Source organism: Gymnogyps californianus, chromosome 12 (genome assembly GCF_018139145.2).
Source record: "Gymnogyps californianus isolate 813 chromosome 12, ASM1813914v2, whole genome shotgun sequence".
Classification (NCBI taxonomy): Eukaryota; Metazoa; Chordata; class Aves; order Accipitriformes; family Cathartidae; genus Gymnogyps; species Gymnogyps californianus.
In genome coordinates this window covers 4,283,182-4,306,860 of record NC_059482.1, presented here as the reverse complement: position 1 = coordinate 4,306,860, position 23,679 = coordinate 4,283,182, and the positions used below count along the sequence as shown (strand labels likewise).

The following is a 23,679-nucleotide window of genomic DNA, read 5'->3' as shown; positions in this document are numbered from 1 at the left end:
GCTCACTATATTTTAGCAGACAAAAGTGCAAATATAATACTACATACCTGCTGCACTGAGAGATCCTGATTCTTCAACAACATTAATGCCAGGCTTTTCCATGCTCCAGCAAAGCAAGGATTCAGTGAGATTTTTAGTGGGTTTGAAAAAGGAAAATATCAAGAGGTTTCACATGAGAGTTTTTGAGGGTGAAAAAGACACCTATTATTGAAATAAAATTGTAGATTACTGTTTTGCTAATATATTTGACCAAAGATTTACCTTCATTCATTACTTCTTTCCGGGTACTTTGGTACTGAACTATCTATAGCAGTATTATGACAAAGAAGTGCAGCTCCTTTCAAAGACACAGTTTATACAGGTTTATTATCAACAGAATAATGGTACGGCTCAAGTATTTTCCATTCAAGTTATCATTGAGTTGTAACTGATTGAGAGAATTTTACTCACCCTTTAATACATACCTCCAACCCATTTGCACATAACAGATGTCTAGAACTTGCAGTGACTCAATCACAGTGAATCAGGTTTTGAACATATGGCAATGTAAGCAAGACAACCGATAATCTAGATAACTTTGCATCGTACTGTGCTGAGTAAATTTGTTTTACAAGGGACATTCTCATTTAAATATAGACACTGCAAAATATTACAGCTCTTTATAGGCAAGGAACACTTGTTCTTAGTTTTCATAATATTTAATTAAAGCTTGCTATTTTGCTGGAATTGAGACACCAAGGAAAGAACCTGCTCTGAGGCTTTAATTTGTTTAGTCCCCAGGTATGCTGCACTGTTACTGGCTGTATCCTCCAAGAAATATCGGTAGTTGACCATCATGCCACAAGAAGCAGTAATGCCCCGAGGGCTTGTGTCCGCCATCCAGTTTATCCGCCACATCACAGAGCCATTCTGAAGATGAAAATTCGCTACTGGATTAAGCGCATAGCCACGATGTTTCTCTCCATACAAATACCAGGCACAGAGTCTCATAAATGGTGAATGGAGCACTTTAACTAATTTTTCTGATCTCACCCACTCATTGTTATTTAAGAGTTTCTTTAGTGTTTCAGTAGTAGAGTCTCCTGTGATCTCAGAGATTTCTTGCCATTCTGATTCTGTAAAAAGTTCATTTCTTTCCAGTTCTTTTGTTTGTGAGGAGAGGAGACCAACAAGCCATTTTGTGAATCCCGGGATAGGTGAAAGAGTAGAAAAAACTTTTATCTGAGGAAGTTCTTTCTGTAGACAAAAGGAGAGAAAAAAAAATTCATGAGTTTTGTCATGATTGACAACAAGAAGTTTGAGTAAAAGAACAGCTGATACCCTTTATTTGATGTCAAGCGAAGACTAGGGATTCTGAGAATTAACTGATACACACAGACACAAAAAAAAAAAATATCACCCTGCCAGTAAAGGGTTAGTAACTAGAAAGCACTTGGAGCATGAAGAAAATTTTGACACTGACTGAATTACAGTCCACACACACAATCTATATAGAAGTACTTATGCAGTACTTACCAACATTACGTTCTGGTATATCATTTCATAGGCAGAAATAAACAGATACAATCACATGTCATAAAGAAGTTATTCTGAGCAATATTTCTTTAAAAAAAAATAAACATACAAGTTTTCAAAACCTTTTAAATATCATTTATTTTTAATATGTAACTATCTTTTTTTAAAATCAAGGGCAGTTTATTATTTGTCTATTGTAGAATCGGAAAAGGTACGATTTCTAGATTTTAATGGAAAGAAGTACTTCCTGAAGTTTTGAAAGACGTTCTTTATACAGGCCAGCTACTTTTCATGCTATTCCCAAACTATAAACTACATTGATAAAATAGCAAGATAAGAAATACATACTTGCAGTAAAAAAATTAATCACACAGTTTAATACTTGTTTTAACAAAATAAAACTTCTTCTCTACTCCTACTAATTTATGGGTAAAAACCGTTAACTATGTAATCATGTAAAGCAAAACATATATAAGGAAAACAGTGTGTTAGTTTTGGGGCACACCCACATGAAGAACAGAAAAGGTTGTTAAACTCACTGTCACTTGGAATTAACAAAAATTACATCAGTCAACCCTGCTGAAGGAGTAGGGAGGCAAGGAACAGAGGGAAGATGGAGCTGAACTGAAACAACCACAGTGTTGTTTTAATTACTGTTCATATAGGAAGAAGTGGTAAGAACCAAGACATTTATCAACATTACAGAGGCATCTTAATGTCAACAGAAAATTGTCTTTAAATGACTACAAAGTGCATTTTTTCTACTTTGAGTATTACCGAGATAACCATTAAAAAGTCATCATCGCTCAGACGCTACCTTACACGAGCAAATGTTAATGGAACGCTTGCTGCTAGGTTGTTTGAATTGCACTTGCGCTGTTGCATCCTCAGGTACCGCTGTGCTCCACACAACGCTGCCATTCTGTTTCATGAGGATGCAGAAGCCAGGGAATGCAGGCCTGGCATACCTCCATTATAGACTGGAGCCAACCACCACTTCTAATACCTTCAATAACTGGAATAATATTCAGCTGGTTATTTACAACATCTTTTTCCTTCCCACACAGAGCTTCCCACATAGCTTACTGCTGTTCTGCTGGCTTCTGCCACTACAATACACCAGCCAGCTCAAACCTACCACCTCTTCAGTGTTGTGACTCATAATTGCAGAAACTGGATAACCTCACTTGCTCCCTTCCTCTGAAGTTCTTTGACTATTATGCACATATGTAAGCCAAAGAATTCTTCTTTTGGGACCAGACAGGAACAAGAAAGGCAGACCATGTTACAAAGAAACACCCCATTTCATCCCCTTAGAGAACTGGATAAAGAAAAAAGCAAATTATTTTATAAAACCACTCATTTCTGTATCTTATTGAACAAATCAACCCTTTTTGTAATCAGAGCACCCAGGAGATCCTGACTGTGTCATATTCTCAAATGCTATAGCTACCATGGTCAGATAGTGCAATACTAGTAAAGCGCTGATCTCCTGTGACTTTTTCAAGTCTCCACTAAAGGACATGATGATATTTTATTTTTAAGAGTAATTCTGAAGCATAAGTCTGTAACAAGATCTGTGAAATACAACTATCAAGTTTCATCGCATATGCATTTCATAAAAGAAAAAATGTTCTTTGTAAATCTACGGAAATAGATGTCTGCAGAAGGCAACTTCTGCTGATATCTTAGCACTTCTTTGTACAATTTTAGAGAATACAGCATTTATAAAACAAAATAATTTATTAGGGTTGTGCTCTTACTGCAGACCATGGCTACAAGAGGCATGGATATAGAAAATATGTTTTAATTAAAAGAATGTTTCTTGGAGTAGACAGGTCACCCTTTTTAGAAAAATTTCCCCTCCGCTTTTGAAAAAGAGAGCAATGACCACGGTAAATTAAAAAAAAAAAATATTTGGGGGCAGAAAAAGGGCAAAAATGAGAACAGAACAAGGCAACTCTATAGGCTTCAAAAATCTTTCCCTTCCCAACCCCACGCTATATACTTCCCCATGGGTATAAAGACTATTTATCCACAAATCAATTCAAAATAACTTTATAAAATTTGAATACAGAATCAAATGCACTCACTAAATCTTTCTTTGGTCACCTTTTATCCACCTCCTTGTAGTGTTTCTCAATCAAGGACTATGTCTAATCATCGCATCTGGAATCCACTTTTCTTTAAAGCAGCAGGATCTTAATTAGTATGGTAGAGGAGAGTTATGCTCAGATGCCCCCTTGTCAGCTACGCTTTCCTTGATTCAATGCTAGCTCCTGCCAAAGACAAAACTACTAGCACAAAACCACAGATCTCCTGGAGAAGCAGGAGGGAGAAAGATGGCACAGGAGTGAATTTTTAAAGGCCACTGGAAAAATACTTCAAGATATTTGTTCCTGGAGAAAAAGCTGATAGCTTTCAGTTTTGTCAAGATAGTAATGAGCAGCATCACTTGCTACCTTCACTTCTCCATCAGCGCACTGAAAGCTGACTAGTGGTGACTCTACTGTGACTGGCCGTAGCTTAGCTGCTGAGACAGTCTGCAGTCAAGTAATCTGACCTTTTGCATGTCAGCTCTTCCTGCAGCTAGATGAATTTCTGCCCAGAAGGGAGGGCCACCAGTCCCTTCTGAAGATCCAATGACCCAGTACTCTTCTGCCTGTCCACACAATTATGATGGATGACAACTCAGCAACTGTCTAGGATGTGACAGACCTGCAAATGAACTTAAGGTGCAGAAACACAAACCTTTAATCTATAATGAGAAGTACCCTTTTCATGTCAGCGTCCTTAAGCAGCAACAAGCTCCCCCCAAAAGAGACTGCATTTCAAAATGGGGTTTCATTCTTCTATGTCTTGATTCCTGTTGTGCTTTAAAGCTCCTCTTTAGTCCATAACACAGAGAACACAAGAGATAGGGGTAAATCAGTAAAAGTTTGCAAATTAATGACCTATCAATGAAAAATCCTAGAGGTACTGCTAGAGGGAGTACAGATGTTACTATTGCGCAGTGGGGGTGAAAAAGAAGCAAAAAAAAAAAAAAAAAAAAAAAAAAGGTTGTTAGAGGCTATTTTTCTCTAGGTAGGGATTCAAGGAATACAGGATGTGTCTCGTTTTGACCCGAAGATGGGATTACATTCCTTAAAGGTTTTCCTTTTTTTCTAACTCTATTACTCATCCTATAAAAGATAGTGCCTTTGAGAACATATTGCTTAGGTCTCTTTCATGAATTCTTCACGGATATTTGGGGTTAAAACCTGAGAGGGGAAGAAGGAAGGTAATGTTGAAATCCGAGAAGCAGAAACTCTTCTTTCAGGTAAAAGAAAAAACTGATTGGACGAAGAGAAAAGGCTGCTCACCACAAAGTCAAGTCTGGAAGACTTCTGCACCATCTCTGCTAAGAAAGCACAGTGTTTGAAAATACTATTTTGCTACTGAACACAGCTAACAAACAGGGCTTTTCACACAGGAGCTAAGCCATGCCCATTGCTTCCATAGGGTAACAATTCCAATCTCATCTCCCAGCTTGCAAAGCCGAGAGGGTACCTATGCACCACCCAAAATGACAAAAGTGAGAATGAACGATTTCTTCCCATATTTGTGTATTAATATTAACCACTGCAAAGTTCCTAATTAAGTAACTGACATTTTGCTTCCTTGTGATGTTGACTGTTCTTTGTTTATCATTCACTTTCAAGAGTGACCTGTTCACCAAGCCCAACCCAAAATATTTATCAGGAAGTTAGTAGCTCCTACTCTATTAATAAATACAAAACAGGAAATCGTGCATATTTTTTACTTCTTAGGACAGATAAGACATGGGAAACTGACCCCATTTTGAGGCTACAGTACAGGCTACTACATATGTGATAAATGCTTGAGTTTAGGAGCTTATCTGAGGCAGCCATTTCTTGTAGAAAAATAAATAGATGCAGTGAAGTGTGCACATTTATGTTGTTGCTAAATTTATGTGCTAGTTTCTAAGGCTATTGGTGGAGATCCATTAATGTTTATTTTCTTGTCAGAAACCGACACACCATTAAGTAACAGCTGCTCATTTTGTTTTGGGGTAGATTTCTGGTTTTGGTTGTCTTTTAGTTTGTTTTTTTTTCATTGCAGAAGAGCACAGATTTCTCCTATTATCCATATCTCATCTGAAACCGTCTTGCACTCTGAAAGCTGTAGTCCAAGGTCACATTTTTCATCAATGAAAGCAAAGCCTGTTTTGGAAATTATGATCTCCCCAGGTCACCTAGATCAAATTAAGGTAGCAATTATCAACAGCCCAACCAGAAAGCTAAAATCTGCCACCAATTGTTAAGCATTCTATTGAGTCACATAGTAGCTATCAGTTTTCTCCCCCAAATGCCACAGACTATAAAATTCTAAGCAGTTTTCTCAAAGGCTTCGCCACAGTTATCTGTGTCTGTCATCTGCAGACTGAATTGCTATGATGTACCTTCTGTGGAGCTACAGACCATTTAGAGTGGCTATAAACACATTCTGAATTAAATGTCTGTCTAATGAGAAATCTATCTGTCTACGCATTCACCAGCACCTATCAGCTTGCTAGAAATGCATCTGCCCGCTTGTTTTCCAGCACCCAATTTGGGGTTTGTTTGTTTTCTTACTAGTTGTCTGAAATTGTTTCAAAATCCAATTCACTTCTGGGAACAATACAAGCTTAAATTTAAGAAATACAAGAGATTATTTCTGTTGTCTGCTCCCTGCTTTATATACATTAATATAACCAAAAGACTACACAGAATGCATAGGTTGCCTATTCTCAGATTTGTACAGGGAAAACTGGGACCAAAGTGGTATCATTGAACTAATGAATTCATCCCACTGCTTACCCAAAATAATCCAAACAGGAGATGCTCAGATAACAAGGGAAGCCTGTTTACAAAACCCTTCTATATTATTTGTGTAGCAAACTTTTGTCAAGCAACTACCAAAAAAAGAAAAATCTCCTATTTAGAGCAGCCCACTTTCTCCCAGGATGCCCTTTGTATGGGACACAAGCTACATCCCTAAGGTCCTATTCTGATTTCCATTATATGCCTCCCCTTTACCCAATTATATTACAATACCTGTGGCAAATGCCAAATCATAATGTCTAGGTACAGATTAAGGATTCAAACTGCTAACTGTGCACATATAAAGAGATGAAACTGAGGACCCATTTCTGTGACTCAACTTCATACGTCCTCCATCTGCTTAAATTAGCGAAAAACTCAAAAGCAGGGGCCATTAACTTCTATGCAGTGCCTCAAACTAACAGTGCTTAACATTGAGGGTTGTAATCTTAGCCAGAGCCTCTACTGCTGCAGTTTTCCTAACAGTCCTAATAAAAACCCATTTGCAAGAAATACTTTCATGAGGGAATCTCTACTTGACATTCTTTGAAGGTGAGAAGTGCTACCCTACACATGTTCATGTTTAGCAGTGTATGTGACCAGTTCAGGCAAATTAGCAGGAAGATTTCTAAAAAATTAAGCTCTATCTTAATTGTCCATTAATGAGATCTTACGGAATCTAGTACTAACTGAATTTATAGACATAACTTTATAGTGTAGATACCTGCTAGATCAATGTTTCAGTACCGTTTTTAAAAATCTTGCCAAATAAAGGCTTCCACGGTGGGAAAAAAGAGTGGCTATTAGCATATTTCTAACTTAGTGCATGTCTTTTTCTGATCTAATGATATACATTCATGACAGGTCCAATTTGGAGTTTTCCTTATGAAGAATGACAGCTGAGAATTCAGTTTTGAGGTTACAATGGCACTTACAAGTAGAAGAGTCAGAGCAGGTTAAGTTAAGGCAACGTCAGATGAACTATTTTTACTAGAGGATAAAAAAAGTTTTAAAGAGTTTGAAATGCCTTGGGAAAATAGGAATCAAATAATATTCTGCAGCTCAAACAGATGTCCACAAAAGTTAACTCAAACAAATGGCAAGTTATAAAACTGTATTAATCACCGATTCAAATATAATGAAAAGCAAAATCCTCAACCCTTCAAATGGTCTTCTCTTCCCACAGTGTTTTATTATCAGTTAAATTGAAGAGAGTCTCAGCTTCTGTAACCTGGAACACTTGGTGATTTAGCAGCACTTTAAATAAAGGTTTGTTTATTGCAAAGCCATGCAAAGGTTATATAAAAAATCCTCTTCCTATCAGAGACCTCAACTATCTATTTTTACAAAGGCTGCTGGACCTTGCATAATGAGATGTAATTTTTGACCCAAGATTTTTTTGCTGAGGCTATATTGTTTCAGCTGCTGTCACCAAGTCAACCCAGCACTACTGCTATACCTTTTGTCCCTTTTAAAGTGACTATAATGCTGCTCCAAAGAATTATGTCCAACCTGAACACAGACAACCTTGGAAAGTCCTTTGCATACACCTGACCAGAGAGAAAGAGAACACATGTAGGCAATTAATGCACTGAACTAGGACTTCCAGCATTTTGGGAGACAGGTAATGACTGCCAAGAGTATTACTCATCATATGCCCTGCCTTTGCCCTGAACAATCTAACTCTGTAGAAATTTCACAGTGTAAGTATTTTGAAGCTGAAATACACAGGGCTTCTCTCCACTGAAAGGCAAAGTCCACTGAGATGGGAGTCACAACATTTACAACAAAAGCTGAATAAGTAGGCATTATAGAACTGCATCAAATAATTCTGATAACAACAGTATGATGATTTAGGGTCACCTCACAGATGTAAAATATGTAATGGGAGATGGGTCTTGCAGAATTCAAGAACAATACTTTGGAATGAAGAGGAAGAAAGCATGAAGGAGTGGGAAGAAAGTGGGAAGAAGAGAAAAGAAAAAAATATTAACAACATCAAAGAGTGAAAGAAAAACTATTAGAGAACCACATCCATCATGGATAAACACTCCTGGATTATCCTTCGTATCTTTTTTAGCCCTACACTGGTACCCGAACAAGGTTTATCATCAAGAAAAGGAAGGGTGTAGAGGTAATACATGGAGGTTGTTGTACCTTTAATATATAGATATAGAATAAATATAAATAGGCAGTTCAAGTTTTGCTACAACTTCATAGTCAACTAAGTACATGTCCAATTTGCCATATAAAACCTTACTAATACCAGCACGTTTTTCATAACATCTTAAAGCAGTGGAGGAAATTTAAGTAGGGAGGAAGACCTCCATCTTTGGCATTGTATGGAAAGCACTTAGCTTTCAATATTAAATAAGTTATTTAAGCTTGAGGCAATAATTTTATGATTAGAATATATTTAAAGGCATCTCAGCCAAAGTGCTCCCTATTCATCATGTGTTTGATGAACACTGAAGAAAGGCTGGATTTTACAACACTGAAATGTAGAAACTCTGTCATAAGTGTAAAGAAGAAACACATTCTTCTGTTGGACACATCAAATTTTAGAAGTTGCACATAGGTTATCTAAGTATGGTATGTCTATTTTCCTTTATAACTCATAACTTTTCTAGTGTTGTAAGCAATTAGTGATGGACAAATACGTTGTCAATAGGGTTATTTTATGACAGCAACTCAACTACCCAGAAATTATTTTTCAGATGTGAAAGCAGATAACTGCATGAATTTATTCCAATTTCCCCTTAGTCAAGATCAGACAGATGGCATGGCCTAATTACACCTGGACTACTGCACTTTACACAATCTAAAAGCCATTCCGAAAGCAAGAAGCAACAAAACTCAGCCAAAATATCCATTAAAAATAAAATAAAATATAAAACTTCCGGGCAGCCAGCTACGATTCCGTAGTTCACTAATCAATCATTTTGTAGTAGTAGAAATTTGGTGCATCCAGTTTTAAGTTATTTTTGTAAGCAGAACTTAAGTTCTGAATCACAGACAATTTTCCAGACATCATCACTAATCCAGATGTTAGAACAATGAATATAAACACAAGTAGTGATCATTACTTTGAAGTGGTAGCTTTGTTAATAATTCAAGTAGTAAAGACTATTAAATAAAATAATGTACTCAACACAGAAATGTGACTGTCTCTTTCATACCACTCTTTATATAAATTAATGAATTTTCATTCCTTTCTCCAGTTGCTTGGAAGAAGCTTCTACAAGAAGTCCTAAAACTATTAACAATAATCACATAGCATGCAATGGTATTATATAAATTCATAGAACTGACTTGCATAAAGTAACTGATTCTTGTGACTTTCAAACGTTAAAGACATCTTATTTACGATATTGCAAGAAATGCCTGGGCAAAGAAATCTCTCTCCCTTTTTTTTTTTTTTTAACTAGACATATTCAAGGCAAGCATGCAAACTGCATCCATAACCAGTGGCAATTCAATATAACAACCAAGAAAACGAATTAATTAATGTACAGGAAGTATTTTTGTTACGGGAGCAGCCGTAAGATTTTGAAAAAAGAACAGTCAGGTACATTGAAGAGAGGAAATGTTGATCAGGGGCCTGGAAGGGAGCCTGTTAGCAGGCTCCACCCACTCAACCAAGAGATAGTAGTGAATCATAAAATACACTACATTGCAAAATACAGCTATATTAAAGCTACCTTCAATAGAAATGTACTAATTTGACTTTTAGGCAACCTATGCACATGATTAGGCAAACACAAGTAATTCATGCAGTACGTGTCAACTATGTAACAGTATCCACATCTGGCAGACATCAACCAATAGCAGAAAATGTTCTTCCAACTCTTTACACCTCTTCAAAGGTCGATCTGGTAAAAAGCTACAAGTGTAGGGGAAGACCTAGCAGCTCCTTGCCTTGAGCAATGACACAAAATGGAAACTAAAACAGCAATATAAGGGGAGCACATTGGCCAAACAGCATCTTAAGTACACCTTGCCTCACCTACCTGCAGCTCTTTTACAACCCGTTTGATGAGGTAAGTCCCAAGTTCCACACCTTGCAGTCCCTGCTGAGTCAAACTGATTGAGTAGAAAATTGCTGTTGTAATTTTGTCCGTATCTTCTGTTTCTAAAGGCGGCACTTCTTTCACTATGGCCTGGGAAAATAAGAATAAAAAAAGTTAGTAGTAGTTATTATCATCATTATGGAGGAGGGGGCCTTTCTTTTTAACTTTCAAATGTGTTAACACTTTTCCCCACTGTTTTATTCATTACCCTCTGTGAGAAACAACAAAAATCTAATCAAAAAGTAGAAAGAAGAGCTGCTTAGCCATTAGCAAGCGCAGGAAATAATTGTAGCATGGTTTAAAATTTTCACAAGTAATCACAACCGCTTTGAAGTTTTAATCTCATTTGCTATCTTTTCTTATATATTTCTTATCTTTTCTTATTCTTCTTGCACTTGAGCAAAACCCCAAAACTTCAACTTACATAATACAGGAGATATACAGAATATCCCTGTAATTTTTAAGTGCCAATTCTCTCATCTCTTAAAAAAATGAAACAAAAACAAATATTGCCAAATTTCAAGGAATTACAGATTTTAAAAGAAGTACATTGCAATTTGAGCACTTTGCTGTGTACTAAAGGCATCAGTGACTGTACCTGGATGCTGCTGGAGATATCACTGGTTAGTGCAACATGCAAGACTATCAATGGTTCTCCTGGGATTGCACAGTGAGAAAAAAAGTAGCATCTTCTATATGACCCAACTCGACGCTTCATATCAACCCAGTTTCTCACAGGATGCACAGCTTCAGAACTCAAGAAGAAAATAAAAAAAAAAAAAAAATTTTTTTTTCATTTAAAAATAGAGGTCAGCTGCCAACCCTACAAGCTCAGTACTTTTCCCATTGATGTCAGTGACAAAACTCTCCAATGAAAAAAGGAGACTCAGGCTGTAAGTGAAAAAAATAAAATTCATCAGCAAACTGTGACAAAGTAGATTGTAAAGGCATATTGCATACCCACTCTCTCTAGTTTTCTTTCTGTTCAGTATAGGATATCCGATTCAGATGACTACGTCATCGAATGAGTCTGAACACACCTCTAGAATTAGTTTTCCCAAGCTACAAAGTAGTCTGTTAGCACTCCCACAGCCACGTCTTCAACCAACCATGCAAAATATTCTTTTCTCTATTACCTGTTGAAAGTTTAGTGTGTTTGCCAATACATTCAAGATTAAGTAAAATACTACTAATTATTTTTATTTTGAAAATTTAGCTTGTATAAGATCTCTTTTCTTTGTCTCATCAACATTTAAGTCATGTACTTTCAGAACTCTTTAGAGATTCATTTTTCTTCAAGCTTTTCATATGACAAAATGCCACACAACATAACCTTGATTCAGTCACCTTCAATTTCATCACTACAACTTTGAATATTTGACAGAAATTCACAAATAAATGTTGCAGATTCTAAGGAACGTTTATAAAGAACAAGGTGCTCTCTTCACATATAGTTTACAAGTGATTCTGTGCATCTCACCAGTTCCAGCCAGGAAGGGGAGCCTCACTACATTAGAAGTAAAATATGCTCTTGAGTGTTGGGCACCCCATGCTGCATCAGACTTAAATATTAATTCTCCACCAATACTGCTGGTGTAGACTGAGGGGAGAAGAAGGTGGCAGTGGTGATGGAGGCAGCAGCGGCAGCAGCACCTGTGGGAGGAAAGGGAGTGCGAGAAGGCAGTGCTGCAAGAATCTGGGTTTGTAGGAAAAGTAACAGCAGCACCTCTGGGAATGTGGGAAGAGTAACTGAGAAGGCTGGAAGAAAAGACAGCAGTCTACAAGTGCAGTATGTGAGCTTAAGGATCAAATTATGGGACAAACGATCCCCTTTACTGTTTACTTAATTCAGTTTTTAAAAGTGTGCTCTTTAGTGTGTTAAATGCAACTGTTCCTTAATTATACTTTGCCTACGGTTCAGTATTGAAAAGCAGCATCTTGAAAACAGTGGATCTGTGCAGTCACAAGCATTTCATCACCTTTTCATCAACAAGCATTAGCAACTTTTAGCACTTACTCACTAATTTTCTGGAGTACTTCACAAGGTGATTGCCAAGTGACCCGTTCCAAGTTTAGGAATCCTGTCGAGAACCACTCTGAAAGCATGTTCTTTAGAACTCCATTCATTTCCTGCAAACAGAAGAAAGATGGACTTACCTGCTAAATAAGCTAGGTAGAACACACAAATGCGAGTACTTGATTATTTCAAACTACAACACTGGGAAGTTCAAGGCAACTAATGCATCTGTTTGAGAAGATTAACCACATAATACTTCAGGTTTCCTCACACAGGACTAAAACAATGAAAATGTTTAAAGACACTGTCTATAGTAAACTGCAGACAGGGAAATGGAAGATAATGCAAAACAACATAGATGAAAAGCAGACAATAAGTAGAAGTATTTGAGCAGTCTTGACAATAAGGCCACAGTTGCACAGGTGCTCAGATTTAAATACCATGGAAAAAAAAAAACATGGGAAATTTGATGAAAATAAGGACTTGAATTTCACTATAATTTTCTACATCTGAATTTCTTCTGAATATTCAGCAGTTCATGCTTTAGGAAGACTATTACTACTAGCTTATTAATATAAGGAAGCAACTCATCAAATTAAAATTTTCCAGTTCCTTACCATATTTTATCAGTCATCTCTACTTTATTAAACATTTTTTTCCATTGGTCTTTATGAGAAAGATACAGAATAGCTATTCACTCTTGCATATTCTGCACCATGATTAACACATGGAACTTTCTACTTTTGACAGATCTCCAAGGTACATAACATATCTACTGCAGGTGACTGAAACCCATACAGGCACATTTAGGCATCACTAAACTACAAAAATGCTTCAGTTTGGACTTCAGCATGGATTGTACAACTCAGCACAGGAGCTGCACATGCCCACTCAGGATGATAAATTAGAAAATTAGTATCTTTCAACAGGATGCACACAAAACCATAGGCTTTACAGAATTTTTCTCCTCTAGAAGTATGAAAATTTTTGAGCAAGAAAAACAAAAGCAGCAGCAAAAGACTACAGAACTCAAAAATCGCAACAGATTTGGAACAGTATGATACAGAACTAAAGCCAGCTGTAATATCAAATACTTTGAGAAACATTCATCATAATAATTAATTTTACATTCCCTACTAATTTCCTGCTGCCTGTATTATTAAAGATTTTCCTGTCTAAAATTCTTTGAATTTAGAAAGTATTCTTGAACTCAGCACAGCATGAATATCCCTCAAAGAGATTCTAGAGCTTATTTTTCTTTCTTACATTTGCTTTGTATACAGGACACAGTGGGATACCAGCACCTCCTTACCAAGAGCCTGATCAGAAACGTAGGCTTACCTGAAACTAACTTAATAACCATTTATTTAAAACCAAAACCTCTTCACCTTCTATTCAGATCCTTATTAAATAGCCACTGCTGTACATAAAATAGACAAAAATTATGCTCCAATGTACTTTAGCTTGCTACATTTAAGGAAAATAACAGAAAAAAAGATATATATCTATCCAGAAAACACTTACTACTTAAAACATCTTTCCAAAGCTCAGATGTAGTCTCAGGACTTTCGTAAAAAAGCAAACATACTTCGTATTGTAACCTAACGAAGATTAAAGTTGTCAAGAGACACGATCAAAGAAGGTTCTTGTTGGCCAAAGTAACTGCTACAAGTATTCCAAGACTGAAAAAAGGACAGTTTTATTCTTTAATTCAACATACTAGAAAAACTAAAATCTTCAAATCCTGACTATGCTTGCAGCCAACTGTGATCAGACACTTCAATTTACACCAATCCACCCAAACTTAGAATTAAATTAACTCCTCCCATAAAAACTCCTAAAGTTGATAGTAATGACCACAGTCGTGGAGTTTGCAAGGTAAATTCATAACAAATCCTGGCTCTTTTCCATACCTGAAGTGCAGAGTCAAATTTTCCTTCAGTTTCCCTTTTTCGTACCTACTCCTTCTACACTTAGTAAGTTGTGTTAGTGAAATATATACGCTTTTGTTTGGCATCTATCTTTGTTTAGCAGAAATGGCTATTATATGAATGATCTAGAAGAAAACAGCCATTCCTCTGCATAGAACAATTCCATCATGCATAAAAATTTTATGCTATCTTTCTGTATTTTTTTCAGTAGCATCCTCCAATATATAAGAAAAGAAGAGCTTACTTCTTGAAGCATAAATTGACATACATTTCAAATAGTGAAAATGTCAATTGCATTGTTCCAAACACAGGGAGTATCCATGAACTATTCCATGAGGTCAACTCCCCCAAGATTTGTAAATTAGTTTTTTGTTGATCTTTCTCAGTAGAGCTCTCTTTCAGTTATATAGTAAACTGTGCTGAAAGTCTTCTGTCAAATTGTACTTCCACCTGTACTTGTACTACAAGGCTGAACAAAGCCTGCATATGCTAGTAAAAAAAAAGTTAAATGAATATGAAACTGAAATAATAATAATAAAAAAATTCACCTTAAGTACATTTATAGGTTAAGCAATCTGTCCTGGTTTCAGCTGGGATAGAGTTAACTCTCTTCCTAGTAGCTGCTACAGTGCTGTGTTTTGGATTTAGTGTGAGAATAATGTTGATAACACGCTGATGTTTTAGTTGTTGCTAAGTAGCGCTTATCTTAAGCCAAGGATTTTTCCATTCCCCATGCTCTGCCAGCAAGCAGGTGTGCAAGAAACTGGGAGGGAGCAGAGCCGGGGCAGCTGACCTGAACTAGCCAAAGGCGTATTCCATACCATGGAATGTCGTGCCCAGTATATAAACTGGGGGGAGTTGGCTGGGAGGTTCGGATCGCTGCTGGGGCATCGGTCAGGGGGTGGCGAACAATTGCATTGTGCATCGCTGGTTTTTTTTCCCGCCCCCCCCCCTTCTTTTTTTTTGTTATATTCCTTTTCATTACTATTATTATATTTCATTATTATTATTGTGAGTATTATATTTTACTTTAGTTATTAAACTGTTCTTATCTCAACCCATGAGTTCTACTTTCTTTCCCGATTCTCCTCCCCATCCCACTGGGAGTGGGGGCGGGCGGGGGGGGGGGATGAAGGAGCAGCTGCGTGGTGCTTGGCTGCTGACTGGGGTTAAACCACGACACAATCTCCACTGGAAAACAATGGAAGGCACACCAGCATAAAAAGAAACCTCTGAAAAAAATACACATATGCGACTATCTGCAACAAGTACCACTGAAGAACTGAGAGAAATGAAGGATCAGACTAAATAAAATCAACACTAGGAATGGACAGTCTTCATAATTTTTCACTGATGCTTTGATTAAAATGTTCCTGCCTTCTCTGTCTCAAGGTAACACTATCCTACACAACATTAGCGGGGGCGGGAGGAGGAAGTAACCGATGATATTAAAAAGGACCAGATTAGCTATGTCAAAACCTTGCAACTAGAATAGTTAAGAGGAACACAGGCAGTATTACTTCCCTTGCCTAATAAATAGATCTATTGCACATTTATAGCAAGTCTGATGATTTGGGGGGCTTACCGGACACATATGTTAAACTGTGCTGCCTTACTACCTCAAAAGAGCAGACTATTTCTATAATACGACACTACTGTGAAAAATGCATAATTACAGTTGGCACAGGCACCTCAAGACTTGATGCACTCTGACAATACATCACTCAACTGCATTTAGAGTAGCTGTAATCTGTACTGGCAAAACTGTTTCTGCTGCTGCTTCTGGGCTGGTGGATTAAAGAGAAAGCAGCAGGTAAAACAAGCTGTACTGAAAAGAGCCCAGAACTGTCTGCGTAACAGCATCTACCAAAAGGGCTCCTTCTGGCATGGCTAAGTCATGCAGGGGTTGCAACTCCTGGGCAGTACAACTGAGCAGGTACTGGCCTGCAACCTCAACAAGGCTTGCATCAGCAACAGTTTTATGGGAAAAGCTGAATTTTAGTTCAAGTACTCTCTCATACACAGATTTGTCTGTCTTTTTTTTTATTTTTTAAATACATTTTTCCTCTCAAACTGTAGAGGTATAAGTGTCCTAAACAAGTATATTCCGATTGTTCTGTTTATTCTGGCTTTAAGGTACTTCCCCTGTGAATCCTTGTTTCTGCACAGCTCTGAAGTTTTTAGAAAATAACCATAAATCATTTTGGTCAAATATCCCTTGGTGTAGTGAAAGTCTCCAGGTAGTTCAGCATTGTTTGTTTTGTTTTCTTTTGTAAGGGCACACAGTAAACCAGAAAAATAAGCTAGAGTTGTCAGATCTGGGGTCAAACTAACAGGTTCCTATGGCTCTCTCGTCATCCATCTGCTTTTTGGAACACCATTTCAAGCTGCAGTCCAGCAGCTAGGAAGGAAAACTACTGATGGCTGCACTCCTACTAGTCATTATTTTGAACACACTGCTCTGCATCTATTGGCAGTAACATGACTCAGATGGTAACGAGTGACTTGGGAGAAAGCCAGTTATACTACACAGAAACTGGTAAAAGTGGAAAACATCGGAATCATGCATTTTGCTTCTTTGAACCACCTACATGTTTTAGCAAGCATGCTCCATATGATGGGACATAATGATGCTCATCTGAACTGAAGGCTACTTTTCAAGATGCACAACACTTTATAGAGCTACTTTAGGTCCAAGATACAGCTGTATAAAAGCAATGCAACTGTAACCAAAGAAGAAAGTGAAGCAGATGTGCTTTCAGTAATGATTTTGGAAGAAAGCAATATTGTTTATGGGGAATTACAACTCAATTCAAATAATCTGTCAGTTGTAAATAATAATGCTTTATAAAACAACACGACAGCATGCAGGCCAAAGAATTAGAATAGTTCCAGCTGGAAGCGACCTACAATGATCATCTAGTCCACTGCAACTGTGTATGTTGACAAAACTCCTTAGCGCAGAAAGACATAAAAAACTTTACACTACCCAAAACCGTGTTGAATTCAAGTCATCTGAGCAAAATTCTGAGTTGTGTTTAACATCATAGTACACGCTAAGTTTCTGAAAGGCTTGACTCCAACAATGACAGTCTAAAGTTAGGTCCTCTTATTTTGTAAATTTCGTGGTAAGTAAATTCTTATTTTCATTTCAGAGGCCTTTCTAGTCATGAAATTACATCTCCAACATTTCATTAAAAAGAAAAAAAAGCACACATTTATTATTCAGCATCCCAATTTTAAATTTGAGCAACAAGACATACTCTGATTAGTATTTAAAATTACCAGCTATACTTCACTTTCTATTAGCCGAGTATAATAAATTGTGATTTTTTTTTTTCCCATTCCGTGTTCTTGCTACAAGACAGCAAATTACAGGCTTTTTAATCTTCACATCAGGTCTCTATTTATTAGGCAACAAATGGGAAAACTCTTATGAAAAAATTAAATTAATTTTTTTTATTAAGAAAAACTGCCTCTCTGATGAGGGAACTATTTCAATTTCCCTCTCAAACTACTAAAAAATAAAATACCCTTTACAATGAAAATTCAAATGCAGATATTTACAGATAAACATAATATGAAACAGCAGTAACTAACACTCCATGCGTACCAAACAAATGGCTCAGTTATTGTTAGTTGCTGGTTAGATATCTGACAGGGCTACAAGTATTCTGCCAGCCTCACAAGAGTTGAGTTTTTCCATGGCTTTGGAATGTTTGAAGTTTTTAACCCAGTATGCTTCATTTGGGCATACTGACTTATAGACCTACTCTGATATTGCCAAGTGTTTAAAGGCGTCTTTGGTTTTTTTATAAATTAACTTCAAAATATACATACAGAATACCCCTGGTGAGATACTAGAAAGTATACCCATCAGCAAAATGGGATTCAATAGTGTGACACAAATTAAAGGGGACTGTTTTTCTGCTTTTTTATTGCTAATACTTACTGCAGTGGTAATGGTAGTGCTGAAAACTTCCCTGGCTCTTGTGTTTTATATTGTTTGATGTCTTAGTCCTAAAAAAAAAAATATAATTTTTATCCCCCCCCCCCATTTTTGCTCATTTAGACAATGAGTAAAGTGTGCACAAGCATTTTGAAGTGACTTAAATTACCTGTATATGTTATTTTACTGTAATCCGTTGAACAAACACAAAACAGAAATGCTTCATCAACCAGTATCTAATAGTCCAAGCTGCTTCTGTGTTGATACGTTTTGAGGAAATAGAAAAATATTCTATATTTACAACACAGCAGTGGGTAATCCTTGTTTTAATAGGTCTTTCAAAATGCAAAGTAAAAACTAAGGACCGTCTAAGAAATATTTTAGACAGTTTGGGCAAAACCAAAATCCCAGTAGGCCATATAATGCATTCTGTAATTTTCCTCCAGCATCAAGGAGATCAATTTAATTTAATTCCCACATTTCCTTGTCAGTGCAGATACAAATACACAGCAGTTGTAAAATTCTTGTTGCACATTTGTCTTTATGTATGTTAGAATTTAAATCATAGCTACAATAATGAAATGGCTATACAGGACTTTTGATAGGTAAATACCAAACACTTTTTTTTCATTGAAAAACTTTTAACTTTCGTTTGTTTCTCTAGTCAAGGGCTTCTTAGATCTTTAAAGTAAACTGTTTCAATATTCAGATTCTCTATATAGCCACTGTTTCACCTGAGTGAACAGATATTCTAATCCATTGATGAATCCTCATTAATGAGACCACAGTTCTTTCCAAGGCAGAACAACTGGGTGAAATAAATACAACCTTCTGTGGATCTATATGTAGGTAAGACATCTATCACCACAAATATTTCCCCTCCCCGAAAAGCCATGTACACCCTACACGCATTATAGTCTCCCTTAAAGCCTGTTCTACCATTTCTAATTCCTCTACTAAAATTTAAACATTTCCTGATTATACAAAGGTCAGGGTTCAAATCCGTGAGAAAGCTTTAAGAAAAAATAATTCAAGGAAAAGTCCAACTTTAGGTCCTTGCTGCGTTTAGGAGTGGCTGCTATGAGGGCAAAAATACCCAGAACAATTACGGTATTCCTTTTTTTCTAGTAGACCAATACAAGAACAACAAGATTACAGATATACTCCAGCTACTGCTTAATTATGGAAGCAGGTTTATTTATAAATCAATTTGACAAAAATGCTATCTTTTTCATTATCTTTTGCCAGCAACTTGAACCTTCCACTGACTTTTTCTAAATCATATGGAAAGATGAAGAATATTTTAAAAGCAATAGTTGAATGATTTGCTACCTGAAATAATAATGTTGTGATTTTTTCACTAGAGTCCATATTTCAAATGCTGAAACTGAGTAAGCAAGCAAAATATAAAAAATCTCAAGAGGAAAATGCTGGCACAGAAAAAGAAGTACTGCAGGTGAGAGGGTTCTGAACAGTAAGAGGAAGAACTACACTCAGGAAACAGATTTTCAGCAAATTTCACTCTGTGCATTGCAAGGGCTCATCAGAAAATCAACTCATTTATAAAGACAGTGGAAAACATGCATGTCCTTTGGTGGAAGGAAGGAACACATGAAAAGAACATAAGAGAGAGATGAAAAAAATTCAAACAGCATCATGAAAAAGAATTAGGCCCAGCTTTACTGTAATTTAACTTTTCAAATAATGCATTATGTGCCAGTACTGTTTTTTTGAAATGGTCATCTTAACATTATCCATGAGGCTTACAATAGCAATAATTGATTAATATATTTAATAGAAAAGAAAACCTACCTCTGGGACAGATTATGAAGAAAAATTTCTCTTCACCATATGTCCTGTACATATTTTTCATGGACTCTTTGGAAAAAAAGGCTGTACAGCTTCAAAAATACAGTTTACCACTAAATTTGTGCCATCTGATTATCAAGAAACTTGTGTCAAGAGTATTCATCATCTTTCACACATCCACAGAAAGACATTTACTATGTCATAACAACTTGTCACTGAGGATACCTATAATTTTTCTGTCTTGCTCTAGGTCACAATTCTGCCTTTTAATAACTAACTTAAATGTAAACGAAACCTTATTTGCAGCATGTTCCTTCTCTCTGCACAATCTGTCATTTTAAGTATTTCCAATGCATTGTTCAGGTTTTATGTTCAAGATCTATGGAATTCCCCCAGTAAGGTAGTCACCATTCTTCTCAATTTCTTATAAGTCAGCTTTTTAAACCCCATTTGCCTTACAGTGGATCCTGACAGCTAAGGCACTATGACTTCTGATTTAATGGACGCTGCTAAAATAGTTCAGTGACTTCAGTGATCAGAATCTTTCACAAGTCTAACAATGAGACACATTTCGGAGCACAGTGCAGCTAGGCACATGTCACGCAGTACATAAAATCAGAGTAAGTTAGGCATTCACATTTCTTCTGTTACTTTAAACATCAACTTAAGAGGTGATTTATGAGAGACAACTGAGGGCATTATGAAGATGTGTATACCTGGGAGTAACTGAAGACAATACTGCACCAGCTTGCAATGCATCATCTATTTTGTTAATGATTCAGGAACAGTGAAACCAATGGAGAAACAATCATCAGGTAATTTGCATCTTCTTGTTTTAAAATAATACCTTAAGAAATTCAGGCAGACAAGAATCCATCATATGTAACAGTGAATCCTGATATGTTAACTTCCATCCTAAGTTCCAGAGCTTTTCTATACCTTTTTTCATCTCTTTCCTGCAGTTAGGGAAACCAGCAAAGAACCATTCTGAAATTGTCCACTACAAATCCCAGAATACATGCTGTATCATGAGAACAGTTCTCTAGTCAAGACTCAAATTCTTTATTAAAAAGAAAAAAAAACTTTAACAACCTGAATATTTTGCCATATAGTTTTCTCTGTTCTTGACGTTTAGCCTCAGAACAGGTAATACAGTATCTCACAAACCACTTGCACCAGCTAGTAATCAGCTCCATTGCAGAGACTGTCAAGACTTCCTGTGGGTTGGGTGCTCATAGTTATTCTGACGCTTACTTGCAGTAGAAGCAAATGGATTTTAAAGGCCGAGCAAGACGCTTATTTCAGAAACAAGATGTAACACCTTTCCCAGACACGCTAACAAGAACACTGGAAGAGCATATAGTTCTAGGTCTCGGTTGCTGTAGAAAACACATGAGAATGACCTAAATGAAACTCCAAACTGAAAAGAAACTATCCAGCATAAATTCTTACAGCCAATACGGTCACAAACAAAAACCAATACAAACCAGTTCTAGCTTAATCTTTCCTGGCGTATGTGCTATTTATCACTCTCATTTTTAGAGTATATCACATTTGAAAAATAAACCTGATCAACAAGCGCAAAAAAGACTACAATAACAGATATGCAGAACTAAGCCCAGTCATATGATGAACCCAAACATTTAAAAAAATATGTTGAGAAGAAGACATAACAGAATGCTTGACAGCCCTTTTATTGAAGCTTTAGTTTTGCAGACAGTATTTTCCTACTTTCAAATGGGTTTAGTATGTTTCTGAACATACTGTATTATTTGACACATGTACATTCAGCTGTTTTACACATTTCTATCCTGCTAATTTTGCAAATTCAGTCTGTTTTTACTTAAGATGATCCAACTGGATGTGGAATCTTACCAATGCTGTTGCTACTTCAGTTATGTGATGACTGTGGTTAATTGACAGCACTGACATCGAAAACATCCTTTTCTTGTCAAATTTAATTTGCATCTGCATATCGACAAACAAATTATGGTCAGTGCATCTGACCAACTTGCTGTCTGTCTTCATTGCCTTCCAGGAAGTCCTGTCGCCTCCTGCCACTGTCATCTGCTACATCATTCCTTCCTCCACACCCATGTCACCTCGCTGCACCATGTAGCCACTGGGGATGTTCCACCTCACCTATTTTCTACACACTACTGAGCTAAGTCATAACAACTCTTCTCTCCTGCTGATATTCTTCTTCATTAGCATGACACGGCTGCTATGTCACTTGTGGGCCTATATCGGACTCAGGAGTCACACCACTGCATGTCACTTCTGCAGCAAGTTCCTGACGCAGCTTTGCAGCCCCAACATCAGCTGCATTACGTTACGCTGCATCAGTGTGGCACTTCCTCCACTGCGCCAACGCCTGCCCTTCACAGCCCGCAGCCCAGCCTCCCACTGCCACTTCACTTTGCAAAGCGCACTGCTTCACACCATGGGCCGCTCCCTTCCTGAGCTGTCAGCAAAGCCATCTCCCACTAGTGCCATGGCCTGTGGGAAGGGGTTCACTCGTGTCACACCATGGAGACCCCAACAGTGAATCAGGTTCACAGGATGCTTTCTAGCCCAACACAGAGGCTCCACAAGTAACACCATGAGTAGGAAGCCCCAAAACACATCCCCCACGGCCACCCCCCCGACTCCCTTTCAGAGCCACCCACCCCCAGCCCAGTCCCTCACCTTGACATGAGGCCCGTCCACCACCTTGGTCGCCAGCCCCTCCACCAGGTCGCCCCTCAGCTCCACCAGGAAGCGCAGCCCGCCCTCGAGGCGGCCCAGGTGCTGGAAGAGACCCCGGTACTGGGGATTCAGGTAGTAGCGGAGCCGGTCCTCGGCCTGCAGCAGGGCCCCCAGCTCCCTCTGCTGCTCCCGGGCCTGCAGCACCTTGGCGCTGAACTCCGCCACCCGGCCGTGGTCCACGCCAAAGTCGCGGGCCAAGCGGGTGAGGAGCTCGGCCCTGGGCGGCCCGGCCTCCAGGGCGCGGTAGTACCGCACGAACTCCGCGCTGCGCAGCTCCGCCGGAGGCGGCGCCTTCTCCTTGGTCTCGTAGGGCGGCAGCGGCGGTACGGAGCGACTCAGCAGCTCCTCCATGCCCACGACAGAGGCGGTGCTGGAGCCCGCCGGGCCCCGGCGCAGGCCGGCCGCCACCGAGACGCGACGCAGTCCCCGCGGCGCCGCCCAGGGCCCACGCAGGAGGGGCCGCGGGCTCAGACACGGGCCCAGGCGACTCATTCCGCGCCTCACCTCTTGCGACAGCCGAAGAACACTCTCCACTAGGGCCAGGCCGCAGCACCGCCTTCGGGACGGCAGCGGGCGGGCTGATTGGCTGGCATCACAGACTGCCAGCCCTCCTCGCCAATCGAAAGCTAGAAGAGTGTGGCGGGGTTGGGGTGGTGCCGGCCGCCATCTTGAGCGTGGCGCGCACACGAACGGGTCCCTGGGCTGCCTCACGACGGCCGCGCTTGCTCCCGGGGTGGCCGCTGCGCCCGAGGATATTACCGGCGCTGCTTCATCGGCC

General features: G+C 38.4%; 1 protein-coding gene across 1 annotated transcript; it reads right to left on the bottom strand.

Moving 5' to 3' along the window:
• Positions 1–347: 347 nt before the first annotated feature.
• MLYCD (malonyl-CoA decarboxylase) lies at positions 348–23,408 on the bottom strand. Its single transcript, XM_050903920.1, has 5 exons — positions 22,842–23,408; positions 12,465–12,577; positions 11,046–11,202; positions 10,388–10,537; positions 348–1,236 (listed from the first exon to the last, which is right to left on the bottom strand). Exons 1-5 carry the CDS (start codon positions 23,391–23,393, stop codon positions 703–705), a joined length of 1,506 nt encoding a protein of 501 aa, XP_050759877.1. The 5' UTR covers positions 23,394–23,408; the 3' UTR covers positions 348–702.
• Positions 23,409–23,679: the final 271 nt, after the last annotated feature.